At 46.0% G+C, this 17,556-nt stretch overlaps 1 protein-coding gene across 1 annotated transcript in view; it reads right to left on the bottom strand.

Annotated features, from left to right (window-relative positions):
- terb1 (telomere repeat binding bouquet formation protein 1) overlaps nt 1-17,556 on the bottom strand; it is a 29,950-nt gene that overhangs the window by 3,726 nt on the left and 8,668 nt on the right. The window contains exons 9-15 of the mRNA XM_076298889.1: nt 13,073-13,204; nt 12,465-12,596; nt 12,063-12,184; nt 11,319-11,528; nt 6,620-6,743; nt 6,273-6,368; nt 3,598-3,771 (exon numbers count right to left, since the gene is read on the bottom strand). Coding sequence (XP_076155004.1) covers nt 3,598-3,771; nt 6,273-6,368; nt 6,620-6,743; nt 11,319-11,528; nt 12,063-12,184; nt 12,465-12,596; nt 13,073-13,204 — 990 coding nt within the window. The remainder of the gene's footprint in view (nt 1-3,597; nt 3,772-6,272; nt 6,369-6,619; nt 6,744-11,318; nt 11,529-12,062; nt 12,185-12,464; nt 12,597-13,072; nt 13,205-17,556) is intronic.

The raw sequence follows: 17,556 nt of genomic DNA, 5'->3' as shown, positions 1-17,556 counted from the left end.
GTGTGATCTCAGTGGGTCGGTCGTGTTCTTACATGACAAACACCCCCTGGCTGCAGCAGCACTAAGCTGATTTGCATTTCTGAAGCAAGCTAACACTCCTCCTCTTACCTGCACACACACACTCCTGTCTCTACACTGCTGTTACCTGGGAGAGGGTTTACCTGCCTATTCACCCATCAATCTGACCTTTTTTTTACTAGCTACAGTACCTGACTCTCTGTGGCCCAACCTGTGTGACAAGTTCCATGCGTCTACATTATACGCGTATACATGCCACAGCCGAACTGTGGCCACACTTATACCTTTTCTTAAAATAGTTATATATGTTGATATATAGACTTTATTCTTGCACTATTGCACTGTTGGACTTACTCATTTGCACTATCACCATGACCACTATCATCATTGCACTATCACTGTGACACTCACACAGAGCACCTTACCTTACCTTACTATGCACAGAGAATCACAGGCTCAGTCCCTGCCTCAGTCATTGCAAGCGCCTCTTGATTGATTAATCACCACTATGTGGATACTGTTTTTAGAATTGATTTAGATTAAGTGTTAGTATAATTTGTATTTTGGTATATTTAGTATATTCTTTATCTTCTACTGTCCTTATTGCTTAGTTGTGTTTTTATATTATATACTTTTAATTACTTTTTCTGCTGTTAGTGAATGTGTGTGTGTTGTCTGTATGCTACTGAGACCTTGAATTTCCCCTGGGGATCAATAAAGTATCTATCTATCTATTATGTCTCACCTGAATTTGGTGTTACACCTGTCTACATTATGTCTACCTGTGTTTGGTGATGGGTCTACATTATGTCTACCTGTGTTTGGTGTCACACGTGTCTACATTATGTCTACCTGTGTTTGGTGTTACACCTGTCTACATTATGTCTCACCTGTGTTTGGTGTTACACGTGTACATTATGTCTACCTGTGTTTGGTGATGGGTCTACATTATGTCTACCTGTGTTTGGTGTTACACGTGTACATTATGTCTACCTGTGTTTGGTGATGGGTCTACATTATGTCTCACCTGTGTTTGGTGTTACACGTGTACATTATGTCTACCTGTGTTTGGTGATGGGTCTACATTATGTCTACCTGTGTTTGGTGTTACACGTGTACATTATGTCTACCTGTGTTTGGTGATGGGTCTACATTATGTCTCACCTGTGTTTGGTGTTACACGTGTACATTATGTCTACCTGTGTTTGGTGTTACACGTGTACATTATGTCTACCTGTGTTTGGTGATGGGTCTACATTATGTCTACCTGTGTTTGGTGTTACACATCTACATTATGTCTACCTGTGTTTGGTGTTACACGTGTACATTTATGTCTACCTGTGTTTGGTGATGGGTCTACATTATGTCTACCTGTGTTTGGTGTTACACATCTACATTATGTCTCACCTGTGTTTGGTGTTACACGTGTCTACATTATGTCTCACCTGTGTTTGGTGTTACACGTGTCTACATTATGTCTACCTGTGTTTGGTGTTACACGTGTCTACATTACAGTATGTCTAGCTGTGTTTGGTGTTACACGTGTCTACATTATGTCTAGCTGAGTTTGGTGTTGCAAACGTCTATATTATGTCTCACCTGTGTTTGATGTTACACGTGTCTACATTATGTCTCACCTGTGTTTGATGTTACACGTGTCTACATTATGTCTCACCTGTGTTTGGTGTTACATGACTCCATATAGCCCCCTAAACCTCACCCATGTTAGCAATTATACCTGCTTTTACTCTGATGCGATAGGAGAACCTGTCTCCAAAGTTGTTATCACATACACCACCATGTCTGATATCTGCTCTTACAACCTGTACCTGCAACTCTCTACAACCTGCTACCACAACCTCTCAAACTCACCTGTGCTAAGAGGAACTGCCTCTCTACCTGCTGTCATATAAACCACCCTGTATGTTACCTGCCTTCCTTCCCCTTACCTGGGCTGCTGCAGCTCTGCGGTGTGTGTGTGTGTGTGTGTGTGTGTGTGTGTGGTCACTAAAACTCTATGGGGGCCAGTAAATGCAAATGCAATGTAAATGCTGCGGCTCTGGCCATGGCCGTCCCTACTTAGCGCATTCTGCATTTACATCATGCAAATAGCCGTGTTTGTTTAGCTCCAATGGACCCCTCGCTATGGAAACATCCCTCTCAAAAGATTTCCATCCCACCGGACGGTCAGTAAACACATTGCATTGCAGCGTTTACAGAAGCGAAATTGACACATTGTCAGGCACCAAACCCAACCGCTAGAAGAAGAAAAAAGCTCTTCCCTGTTCTGCGCTCTAAGCTTGTGTTCCCCTCTGTCTTTGAGCTATCTGATAGGGCACTAAAACAATAAATCTGAGGCAACATTTTACAGCAGAGGTGTCAACATACTCCATGTCCTTTCTTTAATCAGCTATCTGCTCACGCTGCGTACACACACACAGGGGCACATTCAGTGTAACAGCATGATAACAAGTTCCACAGGACCACTTTCTGATTAAAGAGGGCAAGCAGCTTGTTAGTACAGATCAGAGTGCTTCTCTTCTCTCTTGTTCCTCTGCAGCACAGCTCTCCTGTGCATTCTCCTGTTTGCACATGTGCATGTGTGCTTTCAATAAAAGGATAAATCTCAAAGCCGGTTTGAGGAGTTTTATCTCCTGCGGTGTGTAAATCATTTAGCCCGTCAGCTGAGAGCTGAGCGTCTAACGCTAGACGCTAATGCCAGTCATCACTGAGGCTCTTAAGTGCCCTGTGGTTGGCTGCCCTGATGTGCTGAGTCAGCATGGCCTGACTGAATCAGCACCACTGACCGCACCGCGCCATGGCCACCAGCTTCCCCCACCCGAGGAGGCAGTCATGAGACGCCAGCAGCAGAGGCGGCCGCTGCCAATAACATCTGCGTGACCAGATAACTTGCTGATGTTTTTAAAACAATGCCACGCCAGTTAGGTGGCTGTCTAGACAGACACAAGCGCTTCATGCAGGAGAACAGGGTGCAGATTATCTGAGGTAATGTGATGAAATGATCGCCACACGACCACAGCTCTCGTGATGCCGAGCCAGCCGGTGAGCTGCGAGACGCTCCAGAGGTGATAACAGACACCATGACGAGACAATCAGAGGTTTTGATGCCGATTACCACATCCAATGATGAAAGAGAATATTCAGAACTAGTGCTGTGAGCTATGAGTGACTAAGAATCACCATAACAGGAATCAATGGTTAGAAATGTGATGACCTCAGCCTATGATAAGCTGTAATGCTGACAGAGCTAGCCAATGAGAAGTGAGGATAGTGAGATGTGAGCTAAGGTACCTGTGAGGTAATCCCTGTGTGTTCTGCTGTCTCTCCCGTCTCTCTCATGCGGAGGCTGTGTGTGGCCCCCTGGGCATGTGTCTGCTTTGCTCTCTCTGAGGGGTAGAGGTGCGTGAGTGTGTGTGTGTGTGTCGCTCTCACAGTGTGTGTCCACGGTACAGTAGCTGCTCTCTGGGCTGCCGTGTGTGTGACTGGCAGGGCTGGCGGCAGCCCTGCAGGCTCTGGGTGTGTGTGTGTCGCTGCCGTGGATGAGTGTGTTTGTGTCACTGGAGCGAGAGGATGTATGTGTGTCGCTGGGGTGCGAGAGTGTGTGTGTGTGCTTGAGCTGTTTTCGGTGGCGCTGGTCGGCGCGGAGCAGCAGCAGGTGTGTCTCACACTTCTGTTGGCTGGAGCGCAGGAGGGCGCCGAAGGATCGGCTGCTCACATCACACACACCCGACACACAACCTGAGAGAGAGAGAGATGAGGGGAGAGAGAGAGAAGAGAGAGAGAGAGAGATGAGGGGGAGAGAGAGATAAGGGGAGAGAGAGAAGAGAGAGAGAAAAGAGAGAGAGAGAGATGAGGGGAGAGAGAGAGAGATGAGGGGAGAGAGAGAGAGAGATGAGGGGGAGAGAGAGATAAGGGGAGAGAGAGAAGAGAGAGTGAGAAAAGAGAGAGAGAGAGATGAGGGGAGAGAGAGAGAAGAGAGAGAGAAAAGAGAGAGAGAGAGATGAGGGGAGAGAGAGAGAAGAGAGAGAGAGAAAAGAGAGAGAGAGAGAGAAAAGAGAGAGAGAGATGAGGGGAGAGAGAAGAGAGAGAGAGAAAAGGGAGAGAGAGAGAGATGAGGGGGAGAGAGAAAGAGAAGAGAGATGAAGGGAGAGAGAGAGGAGAGAAGAGAGAGAAAAAGGGAGGAGAGAGAAAGCGAGGGAGGAGGGAGAGAGGGAGACTTTGACTTTTAAGTTTCCTTCATTTTCAGTCAAAGGGAAACCAAGAAGAAGTAAAAACAGCCCATAATAAAACCTCAACCCGCCAAAACACTCTAACCCAACCCAAACCACATTCAAAATAAACCAACATAACAAAACGAAATAAACATATAGCTGCAAGCAGCAATGTGGGGGCCTAGCAGCAGGAATGGTGTTGCCATGGCATGAGCAAGCACTCACAGCAAGTTTGATGATAATTGGATAAAGAACGGCTGAGAAATAAGCTCATTTACTTTGTTACAGTGCCCCTAGAGGCCAAATTATACCAATGTCCTTGAGCGTTCTCACAATCAGCTACCATGTCCGTCTACCAAGTTTGGACTTCATACAACAAAGAGTTGCTGAGATGTGAGCTCACTTTCTTTATTACAGCACCCCTAGAGGCCAAATGAGACTACTTTCCTTGCATGTCCTCACAATTAGCTACTTTGTCCCTGTATTAAGTTTGGGCTTCATACATCAAAGCGTTGCTGAGATACAAGCTCACTTCCTGTATTGCAGCACCCCCTATAGAGGCCAAATGATGCCAATTTCCTAGTGCGTCCTCACAATCAGATACCAAGTCCCTGTACCAAGTTTGGACTTCATACATTAAAGCGTAGCCGAGATGTTAGCCCACTTCCTGTTAGGCGACTTCGTCACCATGTGTGATTGGCTGTCATGGGCAAACAAACTTGAAATTGAAAAATCTGGCAAGTATCTTTTGTGCAGCTCGGTGTGATGATCTCCGCCAAGTTTCGGGGAAATCGGAAGACATTTGTGAACGCTGAAACTTTTCGTAGAGTTTGGACTAAATCCAATATGGCGGAGGTCCAATATGGCGGAAAGTTACATAATAGGGGTCATTGAACTCGGTCGGTCCAGGGATTCCAATGGTGCTTGATTATTGAAAACCGGACGCACCATTCAATAGTCACATGTGTGAATGCAAGTCCAGGTTCGACCCATTGGTGGCGCTAGAGTGTTCTGCATAGAGTTCTGTAAATTGGTGAGAGTGATCATGGGACGGTCCTGAATCAGTGCACCGAATTTCATAACTTTAGACCCAGCGGCTCAATTTTCGGCCAAATTTTGACCCGTTGGTGGCGCTAGACGACTAGGTTTAGAGATCCGTAAATTAGCGTGAGTGGTCAGTGGAGTGTCCCGAAACTTTCTGCCAAATTTCAGCACTTTTTAGCCAGGCGTTCTATGGGCTGCCATAGACTCCAATGGCAGAGGAATAATAATAGGAAAAGCTAGTAACTCAATGGGTGCCTTCGCAGCTTCGCTGCTAGGCCCCCAATAAAGCAAGCTAAATAAAGAAAAAAAAAACATCAGCAGGTATCACTCAACCTTGATCATTCACATTCAAAGAGAAAGACAGAGAGATGAGGGGAGAAAGAGGGATAGAGAGACCATGAGAGAGAGAGAGAGAGAGAGAGAGAGAGAGAGAGAGAGAGAGAGAAAGAGGAGCAGACAGAGTTTTATAAGCAACAAATAGAGAAGACACTGGAGAGAAAGTCAACATGGGGGTTGGGGGGTGATTAAGGCAGAAAAAGCTAAGCGAAGCAGAAGCACAAGCAGAAGCAGAAGCAGAAGCAGAGACAGAGGAATCGAGAAGGAAGCCAGAGGACAGGAATGGAGACGGAAGTTAAATAACGCCAGAAAAAACAGGACACAAAAAAACTTGTAAATCAGAGGCAGTGAGGCGACACTGATCTCCAGCAGGTGTGTGTTCATCAGCTGAGCCTGAGTGAGTAGGGGTGTGTGTGTGTGTGTGTGTGTGTGTGTGTGTGTGTGTGTGTGTGTGTGCGCGTGTGCCTGTGTGGGAACAGGTATGCATGAGAGAAGCCCTCTGGCAGGGCCGTGTCTGTGCTTGCTTGCTGCAGCCTACTGGTGCATGATGGGAGATCTGATCAGGCTCGGGTTTGGCTTCCTCTCGCCTGGGGTCCCCAGAAGACGACGTCTGACCCCGAGCGAACCCGCACACACACTCACCTAAGCAGCGCAGTGCACTGTGGGTAAAGGAGGCAGGGGTCATCAACACCCGCTGGATCTCCTGCTCCAGAATCTCAGAGCAGATGGACATCTCATCTGAAAGAGAAAGACAAGGGGGATGGTGTGTGTGTGTGTGTGTGTGTGTGTGGGGTGGGTGGATGTACAGAGAGGGAGAGGGGGATAGAGAGAGAGGGGGGATCAACATTACACACAGAGAGAACCAGTCAAACAACCAACAGTCACATGAAACAGGTGTGTGTGTGTGTGTGTGTGAATATGTGTGCATATGTGTGTGCGTGTGTGTACATGTGTGTGTAAACGGGTGCAAATGTCAGAAGGAGCGTTACCATCCGATGGGGGCCGGGGTCTGAGTCGGGGGACGGAGTTCGGGAGGGGATCTGGTATCCTGAACTCATGGGTACTGTGGGCATAAACACAGATCAGTTTCTCACAGTCTCGCTGGGAATGTGGCTACATGTGTGTGCTCGTGTGTGTGTGTGTGTGTGTGTGTGTGTGTGTGTCTTACCTGTCTGTGTGTTTACCACCCTCTGCTGGTTGACAGCTGTATGTGTCTGTGAGGGAGGCGGAGTCTAACTGGGCTGGAATTCTGCCCCGCCCTCTTCTGCTCTCTCTCTCCTCCCTGCCCCCCTCTCTCTCCATCCCTACATCTCTCCTTCTCTCCTCCATATCTCTCCTCTCTCTCTCCTCCATATCTCTCTTTCTCTCTCTCTCCTCCATATCTCTCCTCTCTCTCTCCACATCTCCTCTTTCTCTCTGGACAGAGAAGTCTTTCTCTCTCTTCTTCCATTCCTTGCTTCTCTGCCTCTGTTGTGTCTCCCTCAGCATGCTAACACTCCCTCTATTGCTCTCTCTTTGCTCCCTCTCTGTCTCCTCTCTCTCCTCCCTCTCTCTCTCGGTGTCTTGGACGGTGGCGTGGTGGCTCTCGAGAGGCAGGTCCTGCTCTGGAACACTACCGAAAATGTCCCTCCGCACAGGAGGCTACACACACACACACACACACACAAACACACACACACACACACACACACACACACACACACACACACACACACAAACAAAGAAACACACACAGAAACAGACACGCAGTTACACAGGTTGTGTTTGTGTGGACAGACTGCTGAGTGACTGTAGTAATATGCAGATTGTCTGGATGCACAATGCCGACATTCTACTGAAGCTCTGTTGAGCCCTCTATGTAGGCTGAGATTACAAACGCCGACCTCTATCTGGGCTGAGACGAGGCTGAGATGAGGCTGAGATGAGGTTGAGACGAGGCTGAGATGGAAGTCTCATCTGATATTACGGACCCCAGTCTCTAGCTAGACCGAGACAGAGTGAGATTACAGAGTCCGACCTCTATCTAGAGGCCTAGTCCACACGTACCAAACCGATCTTTTTTTCCTCCGTCTTCCCTGGAACCGTATCAAGAATATTTGCGTCCAAACGGATCCATCTCAACAGGACTCAACACGTTACTTCATATCCCAGGCCTATAGGTGGCACTGTTTCTTTACAGTAATTGACCAAAACTTTCGCGTTGTAGGCTTTACAAACAGACAGAATAGGCTACGACGAAATGGCTAGTGCAAGGAAACCAGAATTGTTTGTGGGGACTGATGGTGAACTGACAACTGTAGTCAACTGTAAAACTAATAAACTTCATTTTTACGGTTTGTGAAGGGTGCAGTCCTGTCCTTTATTTGGCTAACGCAGGTAGGCTACAAATAATCTCCTTTACTTTCTTTGGTTGTAGGATAGTCCGCGATTCACATTAGTTTTGGCTATCACCGCAATTAGGCTACTAAACACAAGGCCTACCCAAGTTCTAGGCTATTCCGTCGCCACATTTATAATATTGTTATAAAACATTCGTTAGTAACAGTCATTCTCTCGTGTCACTGACAGTAGCTAGAATGCATAAAAAAACACCGGGAAAAACAGTGTTCAGTCCACCAAGTCATAAGCTATCGGCGCTGCGCAGCACCAGTTGTGATATTTATCCTACGGAGTGTAATCGTAGGTAATGTCATGTATGAAAACTAGTATTGTTAGGCAATACTATAAGTGTCAAGTCCAGGGCAGCTGAGGTGTGGCGATGACATCATCGATACGTAAGTAGGATGTGCGGTTTCGCTATCCAAACGAATTCAAAAGGGCTACGGTTTCAGATTTTTCCACTCTGGGACCAGGTTTCAAAAAAGTGTGGTTTCGGGCAGTGCGTTTACAGGATTTGTTTGGACGCTCGGCCAAGACGAAGAAAAACCTCTGCGTTTAACCCAAAAAGCGTCTCTGTGTGGACGGGCCCAGAGATTACAGATTGAGATTATGGACCCCGGTCTCTAACTAGGCAGAGATGCAGCTGAGATTACTGACTGAGATTACAGACCCCAGTCTCTATCTAGGCAGAGATGCATCTGAGATTACAGACTGAGATTATGGACCCTGGTCTCTATCTAGGCAGAGATGCAGCTGAGATTACAGACTGAGATTACAGACCCTGGTCTCTATCTAGACAGAGATTGAGGCAGTGACTGAGATGGAACTGAGATGGAACTGGGCTGCATAACTGGGCAGCATCACAGAGGTGGTGATGTCACCAGGGCGGCTCTCAGGCCGGGAATCCCCTTTCCTAAACTCCAACATCTGGAATGTGTGTTAATGGGAGTGTGCTGTGTGTGCGTGTGTATATGAGTGTGAGTGCGGGTGTGTGTGTGTGTGTGTGTGTATGTGTATTCACTGGGGTATAGGTATATGTGCACATGTGTGTGTGAGTATGTGTGTGCGAGAGAGAAAGTTAATGTTTTAATGTTTCACCTGTGGTACATTCTCACATTCCTCTTCTTTTAAACATATCACATGTGCTTACACACACACACACAACCAGACTAGGACACACACAACTAGACTACCAGGGACAGGTCCATTAGTCACTACCTGCCTGTGTGTGTGTGTGTGTGTTGGTGTGGTTGTGTGTGTGTGTGTGTGTGTGTGTGTGTGTGTGTTGGTGTGGTTGTGTGTGTGTGCGCTGGTTGCGGGTGTGCTGTTCTGGGTGTGTGTGCGTGCTGGTTGTGTGTGTGTGTATGTTGGTGTGGTTGTGTGTCGAAGCTGCATATGTTGACTGGGCAGACAGCTCTGACAGCTCTGCCACTGGAACTGGAAGGTGTGGAAAAGGCCTGGATCCTCTTTCCCTCCTGAAGGATTGTGGGTAATTTCCTCCAGACACACATAGCATGTGGTTAGGAGAGCGATTCCAGGCATATCATTACACTGCAGGGTTAGGCAGTACAGAAGGAGGCTGCTCAAACACACACACATACACACACACACATACACACACACACACACACACACACACACACATACAAACACATGCGCGCACACACACACAGGCTGTAGAAAAAGAGGCTGCTCTGCGTTATGGGCGTGAGCAACAGCCACTGGGGAGGCAGTAACACACACACACGCACACACACACACACACACACACAATGCACACACACACAAGCACACGCACATGCACACACACATGCACACACACATGCACACACGCAGCCTTAGCTGCTAATCAGCCTGTAATATCAACCAGCCTGTAATAAGGAGGAGTGGACGCACTGAATCTGCTGTTGATGAAAGACCAAGGCTTTAGTGGAGGACCAATAAAGCTATATGTCTTTTCAAAGCCTTGATGAAGACCAATAATGGTCGACTCATGTTGGCTTTTGATGATTTAGCCACTCAAATAAAGCCTTTTAAGGCAGCACTATGCACATTTTTGCTAAAAGGCATAAACAACCAGAGCCACAGTGGCACTTCTGAAGATGCTAACTAGAGCCTTCGGGCGATATAGTCAACGATGTCATGCTGTTAAAGGTTGCCATGCTACCTAAAAGGCATACAAAACCTAGCAAACACCACCCAGAGCCTTATTGGCACTTGCGAAAATACTAACTAGTGTTTTCTGGCGATAAAGTCAGCGATGCCATGCTGTTAAAGGTTGCCGTGCTACCTAAAAGGCATACAAAACCTAGCAAACACCATCCAGAGCCTTATTGGCACTTGCGAAAATACTAACTAGTGTTTTCTTGCGATAAAGTCAGCGATGCCATGCTGTGAAAGGTTGTCGTGCTGTTTTCTTTCTTTTTTTGTGGCGTGCCTTTTTTGGTGGCGTGCCCCGCCCGGAGCACAGAACAACATTGTGCATATCCTCTCTTAAAATGACCACGCGCCATCAAAATGAATATGAAAATGACCACGCACCATCAAAATGAGCATGAAAATGACCACGCACCATAAAAAGTAATATGAAAATTACACCAAAACTAAAACTGGCCTGATAAAAGCATGGCCCAAAAAGTGGCAATTTGCCGCATAGAGTTGCTTTATGTGTTTCCTTTCTCAATGTAACTTATATTTTGAGGTCTGGAATTGTCTTCTTATTTTATCAGAGCCATAGTGTGCCTCGGGCCAGTGGAGCAGTATGCAAGAGAGTTTCTGAGCAGTAGCAGTGTGATAGCACTGTGGGTTTTGGACCAAGTCTGCCCCGGTCAGATGGTTGAGGATGTTGTAAGCACTGCACATGAGCATTTGATTATCTTATGTAATGGTGCATGGCAGCTCCGTGCGTGTCTGAGTGTGTAACGTTGGATAACTGGATCTTTGTATGCCACTGTGAATGTGTGTGTACTTGTGTATGTGTGTAAAACACCAGATCTTTGTTTGTAAGTGTGTAAGTCTGGAATGTCCAGTCTGAGTCTTTGTATGTCATCATGTCTGTGTGTGTGTGTGTGTGTGTGTGTGTGTGTGTGTCTGTTAGGTCTGGGGATGTATGGTGGGCTTCTGTATGTTAATATCGGTGTGTACTTGTGTGTGTTGCTCTATGCTCATGCAAGTGTGTGTGTGTGTATGTATGTATGTATGTATGTATGTCTCACTGTCTGTCTGTCTGTGTGTGTGTGTGTGTGTGTGTGGGGGGGGGGGGGGGGGGGTGGTGCTCATACAGGGGTTGTATGGGGAGGATGAACAAACCTCTTTGTGCGTCTTGTTCCTGTGTCTCAGTCGTCCCTCCCGGTGGTGACCCCTGACACTGCGCAGCGGCGTCCCTTCCCAGAGTTCCTCAGGGGGGTCACAGCGCTGGAGTGAAGGGGTCTGAGGGGGCGGGGCCAGCGGAATGCCAAAAGTTCCTTCCTGCTGATCTGCGGAATTCCCCACATCCCGTTCCCACTGTTCTTCTCCTGCCTGAGATGCACACATACACATACACACACACAAACACACAAATGGACACACACACTCACACACACGCACGCACACACGCACGCACGCACACACATACACACACACATACACAGACAAATTACGGGCAGCCGTGGCCTACTGGTTAGCACTTCGGACTTGTAACCGGAGGATTGCCGGTTCGAGCCCCACCCAGTAGGCACGGCTGAAGTACCCTTGAAGTGCAAGGCACCTAACTGCTCCCCGAGTGCCGCTGTTTTTGCAGGCAGCTCACTGCGCCGGGATTAGTGTGTGCTTCACCTCACTGTGTGTTCACTGTGTGCTGAGTGTGTTTCACTAATTCATGGATTGGGATAAATGCAGAGACCAAATTTAACCTCACGGGATCAAAAGAGTACTCATACTTATACTTATACAAATTAACACACACATTCTCATATGCCTTATACTGTAGGCCAACATCTGTAGCTGTGTATGACCATCCCCTATACCTCTAACCCATATCACATATACTCAAATACACACACACACACACACCTGTTGCTTCTCTAGGTTGTTTATCCTCTGTAGTATATCCTTGGCAGATTTCCAGTGGTTCTCCAACTCACTCTGATGCTCTTCTTCATGACATGACCCCAGGCCAGGGCCCAGCATCCCAGCTGCACACACACACACACACATTAACATACACACACACACACTCACACACATACATACACACTCCAATGTTGTGGGTTTGATGCTATGGAAGAAAACATACTGTATTCTCTGCTCTAGGTGTCTCTGGATAATGTGTGTGCGTGTGTGTGGGTGTGTGTATCCATGTGAGTGTGTGTGTGTGTGTGTGTGAAATTGCTCTGATTATTAGATGCAGGTGGTAATATCTGTGTGTATGTGTGTGTGTGTGTGTGTGTGTGTGTGTGTGTGTGTACACGAGACACTGACTGATCTTTTTGCAGGTCTGTAGGACGAAGGTTGCAGCTTTCTTGAGCTCCTCGTCCTGTGTGTCGGTCAGCAAAGAGATGACCAGAGGCAGACCACCGCTAGCCAACAGCTGAGTTTGGTGCTCCTCTAACGGAGGGAGAGAAAGCAGACAGTAGAGCGATAGAGAGATTGAAAAGACAGAAAGCAAGAGTAATAGACAGAGCAGTGGAGAGAAAAGAGGAGGGGCAGAATGTTCACAATGTTCCAATAACTAATGGGCGACACCTAGTGGACACGAGTCATATTGCATAGGAAGTGATTCATACATACACACATTCCCACTCACACACACAACAGGCACACTTTCACAAATACACACAAAGTTACCCCATGGTGAGGACTACACAGAGGCAATTTTATATCTTCACAAACTCTTACACACACATGCAACTCACACACACATGCATGTGTTTACAGTCACACTATGATTCATAGATAAATAGATAGATAGATAGATACTTTATTGATCCCCATGGGGCCCCATGATCATCAGTGGACTGGAGTCACAACATGAGGCAACGACACTGAGGCAATTCATGATGTCCACACACACACACACTCACCGGAGGAGTCGGTGCAGAGGCCCATAGTGAGCACCACACTGAGCTGGTCTCTGTGGTCCAGTTTGGGGCAGGAGAGCAGCAGCAGCAACACTGGCACCAGCTGCAGCCCACACAGACCAGCAGCCAGGCCCGCTACAGGAGAGACAGATACATTCAGAGGAAGATCAGGCTCAGTGTGTGTGTGTGTGTGTGTGTGTGTATTTGTGTGTGCGCGAATGTGTGTGTGAGCAGGTGTGCATGTGTGTATGTCAAGGATTAAAGTTCTCCGTCGTGCGACGGATTTCCGTCAATTTGATTCTAGAAATGCCATATTTGAGATCGATGCAGATCCGATGAGAAAAAAAATAGGAGGGGGGGGCGGTCCGATGAATTAATGTGTGTGATGTTAAATATTTAAAGACCTAATAGTGTTCTTGAGAACTTTCTGTGTCTCAATCAGTGACCGCTAAAGAAGATACGTCAGCCATGAGTTTCGCTTTGTTTATTGCTAGGGCCCTACACGATTGTCTCATTGGCCTGGGGCGTTTGCTTAAAAAAAAACGTCTGGAGGACTAACGGTCTAAAAGTTGGATTATAGTGACACAATCATACAGCTGATGAGGTTGGCCAATCCGTTTAACTTTTTTGGATATGGTAGCCTAGCCTACATTGTGAGCTCTATGTGCGAATTCGGAGATAAGAGTAGGCCTATGCTGTGTTCTTACCGTGCATCAATGTATACAATTTATTAGCCTACTATCGCGAACTCTTGTCAGGTCATTAATTTTGGGTGTCACCTATGACTTGAACAGATAGCCTGATGCCACCCGATGTAGCCTATTAGTGTTACAGTTTTTAATCAATGCAACCATGGCGGCCTTACATTGTACGATTTTGGTCTGTTATCACAGTTGGCGACTAAATTTCCAAAGTCGGACAGAAATCATGCAGTGCTGGAATCGCGGCGCGCTCCCGTCAACTAGATCGTTAAGTGTAAGGTGCCAATCTTAGCGGTTTTAAGTCAGTCGGAGTCAGTCCTTTTCAAGTTTTGCCGTTACGACGATATTATCGAAAGTCTTTCTAGTCGTGGCTGATGCAAATAGTGACCTCTCTCTCTCCAACACCAAACAGGAAGGGGCAAAGTAGGCGACAGCAGTAGCCTATATGATTATTTGTTATTCTTATAATATTTGTAATTTCTTATACATATTTAGTCGGCTCTTCCATGTGACAGAACAACCCTATATCGGTTAGGGACTGTACGATATTTACCGGGGGGGGGGAGGGCCTAAGAGAATTTTTTAAGCCTTAGGGGAAGGCCCATGAGACATTTTTTGGCCTGGGGGGAGGGCCGAGGAAAATTATTTTTTCCTGATCCATGATATTTTTTTCCCCTGATCAATGATCCGTTTTCGATATTTTAAAAGGTTTGTAGGCCAAAACATGATTCACGTCTCTTTGACAGAGTGGGCGAGTCCCAAAAGTCGCAACCCTACCTGAATCTCCCACAACTCCCCTCGTAAGCTTGCAGGTCACCCGCGGTTATGAGTCATAAACCAAATATTTTAATGATATTCGGGTCATTTGCGGGCGGATCAGTTAAAATTAATTAAATATATATTTTCTACAAATAGGCCTACTTAAAATATCACGAGAAGGCTAGCATCAATACAGTAAAGCATCAATACAGTAAGTCAACAGTAAAGAAGCTGAAGACGCGAGTTAAAATAATAAAGACACCCCTTCAGGAAAAGCGATATAGGCTATGGGAAATATTGGGAAAAGTTCTTAAAGAAGATGACAGTAGTACAAGTTATGGTCTATGTAGGCCTACTTCTTGCGAAGCCATTTAAAAGTATGACAGCCGAAACGGGCAGCCTGCAGGAATAAATCTTATGGCACAGACTACACAGCCATATCTACCGGTATGTATAGGTTCACGCATGCATAAAAGTTAGCCTACCTTAGTTCGTTGTGTTTGTGACTTTAAACAGTGGATGTGCTTTAGTAAAGCTTTGTGCTTCATTCAGCATTTTAAACCAGTTCTTACGCTAACGTTTTGACCAGCAATGTATCTCTCTTGCCTACCTTGCCTCCCCATTTCTATTTTCGAAAGAAGTATGTCCATGGCCAAATCTTATCCTAGTGTTCTAATCCTTGGTGGTTGCTTGCGCTCTTATTGTCATTCTCTCTCCTGCGCAAACATTATGTCCTGCATGCCTGTGTAGTTCTACTGCATAAAGTTTCGCAAATAAATTAGTTTGTTTTACAGAAATGGACTATTGCATGCAGGCTATAACCAAAAGCACACATTTCGTAAATAATCGGGTCGGATCGCGGGTCGGGTATAATTTTGTCCTAATTAATATTCGCGGTCCGAGTTGCGGTCGGGTTGATTAAAATATCGGGCGACCGCGGGCCGCTTGTGACCAAACCCGCGCAACACTGGTTTGTAGCCCCGTGTGTGTATGTGTGCTTATGACATTTGCTGGCCGTTTTAACCTTGTAAACGTAATTTTTCGACCAGTTTTATTTGATTCACGTAGGGGGGAGGGCCTAGGAGAATTTGTTTGAGCCGGGGGGAGGCCCCTGGGGGAAAAAAATTGACCAGGGGGGAGGGCCAGGCAGAACATTTTTCTGGCGACCGGCCCTCCCCCCCGCTAAATATCGTACAGTCCCTTAGGGATGTCACGCATGAAACAATGCTGCAGAAACACGAAAATACGACTTTGAGTTCAGTAGGCTATTATTTCGGTTCCTGTTTATCTATTGCACGATGGGTAATAATTTAAAGGAATCTAGTTGCAGTTTGATTGCAAAATCATAGTCAGTGACTTAAAACTCTACTTGTCTTTAGATGTGAGAGGGTCTGAGACTGTAGGAGTCTTTCAAAAATCTTTTTAAAATCTTTGCAAATCTTTCCAAAGTCTGTCAGTGTAAGGAGGGCTTAACATGTGTAAAGACGCAATATAAACCGTAGCCTATGCAATTTATTATCCCGTCTGTTATGACATGTCCAACAATGTGTTTCACAATTTGCGACGGACGGTTTTGACTGAGCGTGTTAGCATAAAAAAAAAAAAAATATCTGTCATCATCGCGAACTGTTGAGTAGGGGGGTCAGTCGTGTTTGTGACGCACAGATAGACAACTTTAAAGTTCTCAAGAAACTTGAGGTTGGTATGAAGGAGTGTATTGTGGATGTGAGCAAACATTGTGCACATTGCACAATGGTGCAACATAACCGGTTCCATGTGTTCGAATTGGATGACTAAAGTTCTCAAGAAACTTGAGGTTGGTTTGAGGGAGTGTATTGTGTGTGTGAGCAACCTTGTTACATGTTACTTATCTGCCTGAATCTCAATATTCTGATCACAACAACTCTGGGCAAATTACAAGTCAGCACCAGTGCTGCATTCATTGTTTTGCACTTTTATAATCACATCACCAAAAGTAGGTTATTGGTTTTACCAAAAGTATTTGGCAGTATTTTTAAACTACAAACCTATAAAGTATTTTGATACAAAATATGATGCCATTTTTTTCCAACTAAATAAAATAAAAATGACTACATACTATTTTGTATTTTAATATGTATCAGACATACTGCCTATCCCTGGCTGTTGGCTGCAGCAACTCAAGCTAGGTAGTACTGATTGTTTTGTGTTTGTTTTGTGTTTATGTTAGTTTTGATCCAATTTGACAGCTTTGCTATGTTGCCCACCCAAAATTTCTACCAGCCCACCCAAATATAGTAGCCTAGCCTAGGTTAGAACCAGCCCTGTCCTGCATGGAGACATATTTTCCGATAATAATGGAGAAAATGTTAGCAAAACTTTAGGTTTTTGTTAACGGAATCTCCTGACCCTCATTCATCTATTTGCGCAACAGCCCACATTCTGCCTTCAATCCAGCGAGACAAGTGAAATAAATGTTGTTGTTTTTTTAAAGCTGTCATCGCCATAGGCACGATATTTAGGCTACCTCTGTTAAGCCTACACAAAGTTGCGAATTAAGGAGTGTTTCCTGATCGGGGAAACCTTTCGGTCCGCAGTTCAATTGTGCCGCAGGCCAATAAAAGCAAGCGTGTTTGCCACTTACATTTCTGATGTCTGACACTTCAAACTGCTGCAAGTGCACCAAGAAAGGTCCCGCCTTAGACCATGTTAACGGCCAATCGTAGACTAGGATTTGGGGTGGCACCTGGGGTGGCCAATCGAATCTCAAGGGTGGCCTGTGCCACCCGGAGCCACCCCTCTGGCTCCGCCCCGGCATATCGCAACCTCTTGTCAACTTTATAAGACCTGTTGCTGAAGACAAAAGCGCCCTCTCCAGATTACCGTTATCAAATGTGCAGACCTCCTACATGAGCACACACAGTATTGCTGCTCATTGGAAAACTGAGTTGTCTGTAAAACTCAAAACTACCATGTTTTCATTAAAGGTGCCATGTGTAAGAATTGAGGTAAAAATATCCCAAAAATGAGATACACGCATCAAAAGAA

This window comes from Alosa pseudoharengus, unplaced genomic scaffold (assembly GCF_046254945.1).
Source record: "Alosa pseudoharengus isolate Yale_2024_CS ecotype anadromous, Long Island Sound unplaced genomic scaffold, YU_APseudo_1.1 YU_APseudo_1.1_scf_10, whole genome shotgun sequence".
In the NCBI taxonomy this organism is placed as follows: Eukaryota; Metazoa; Chordata; class Actinopteri; order Clupeiformes; family Clupeidae; genus Alosa; species Alosa pseudoharengus.
This window is presented reverse-complemented; position numbering and strand designations above follow the sequence as displayed.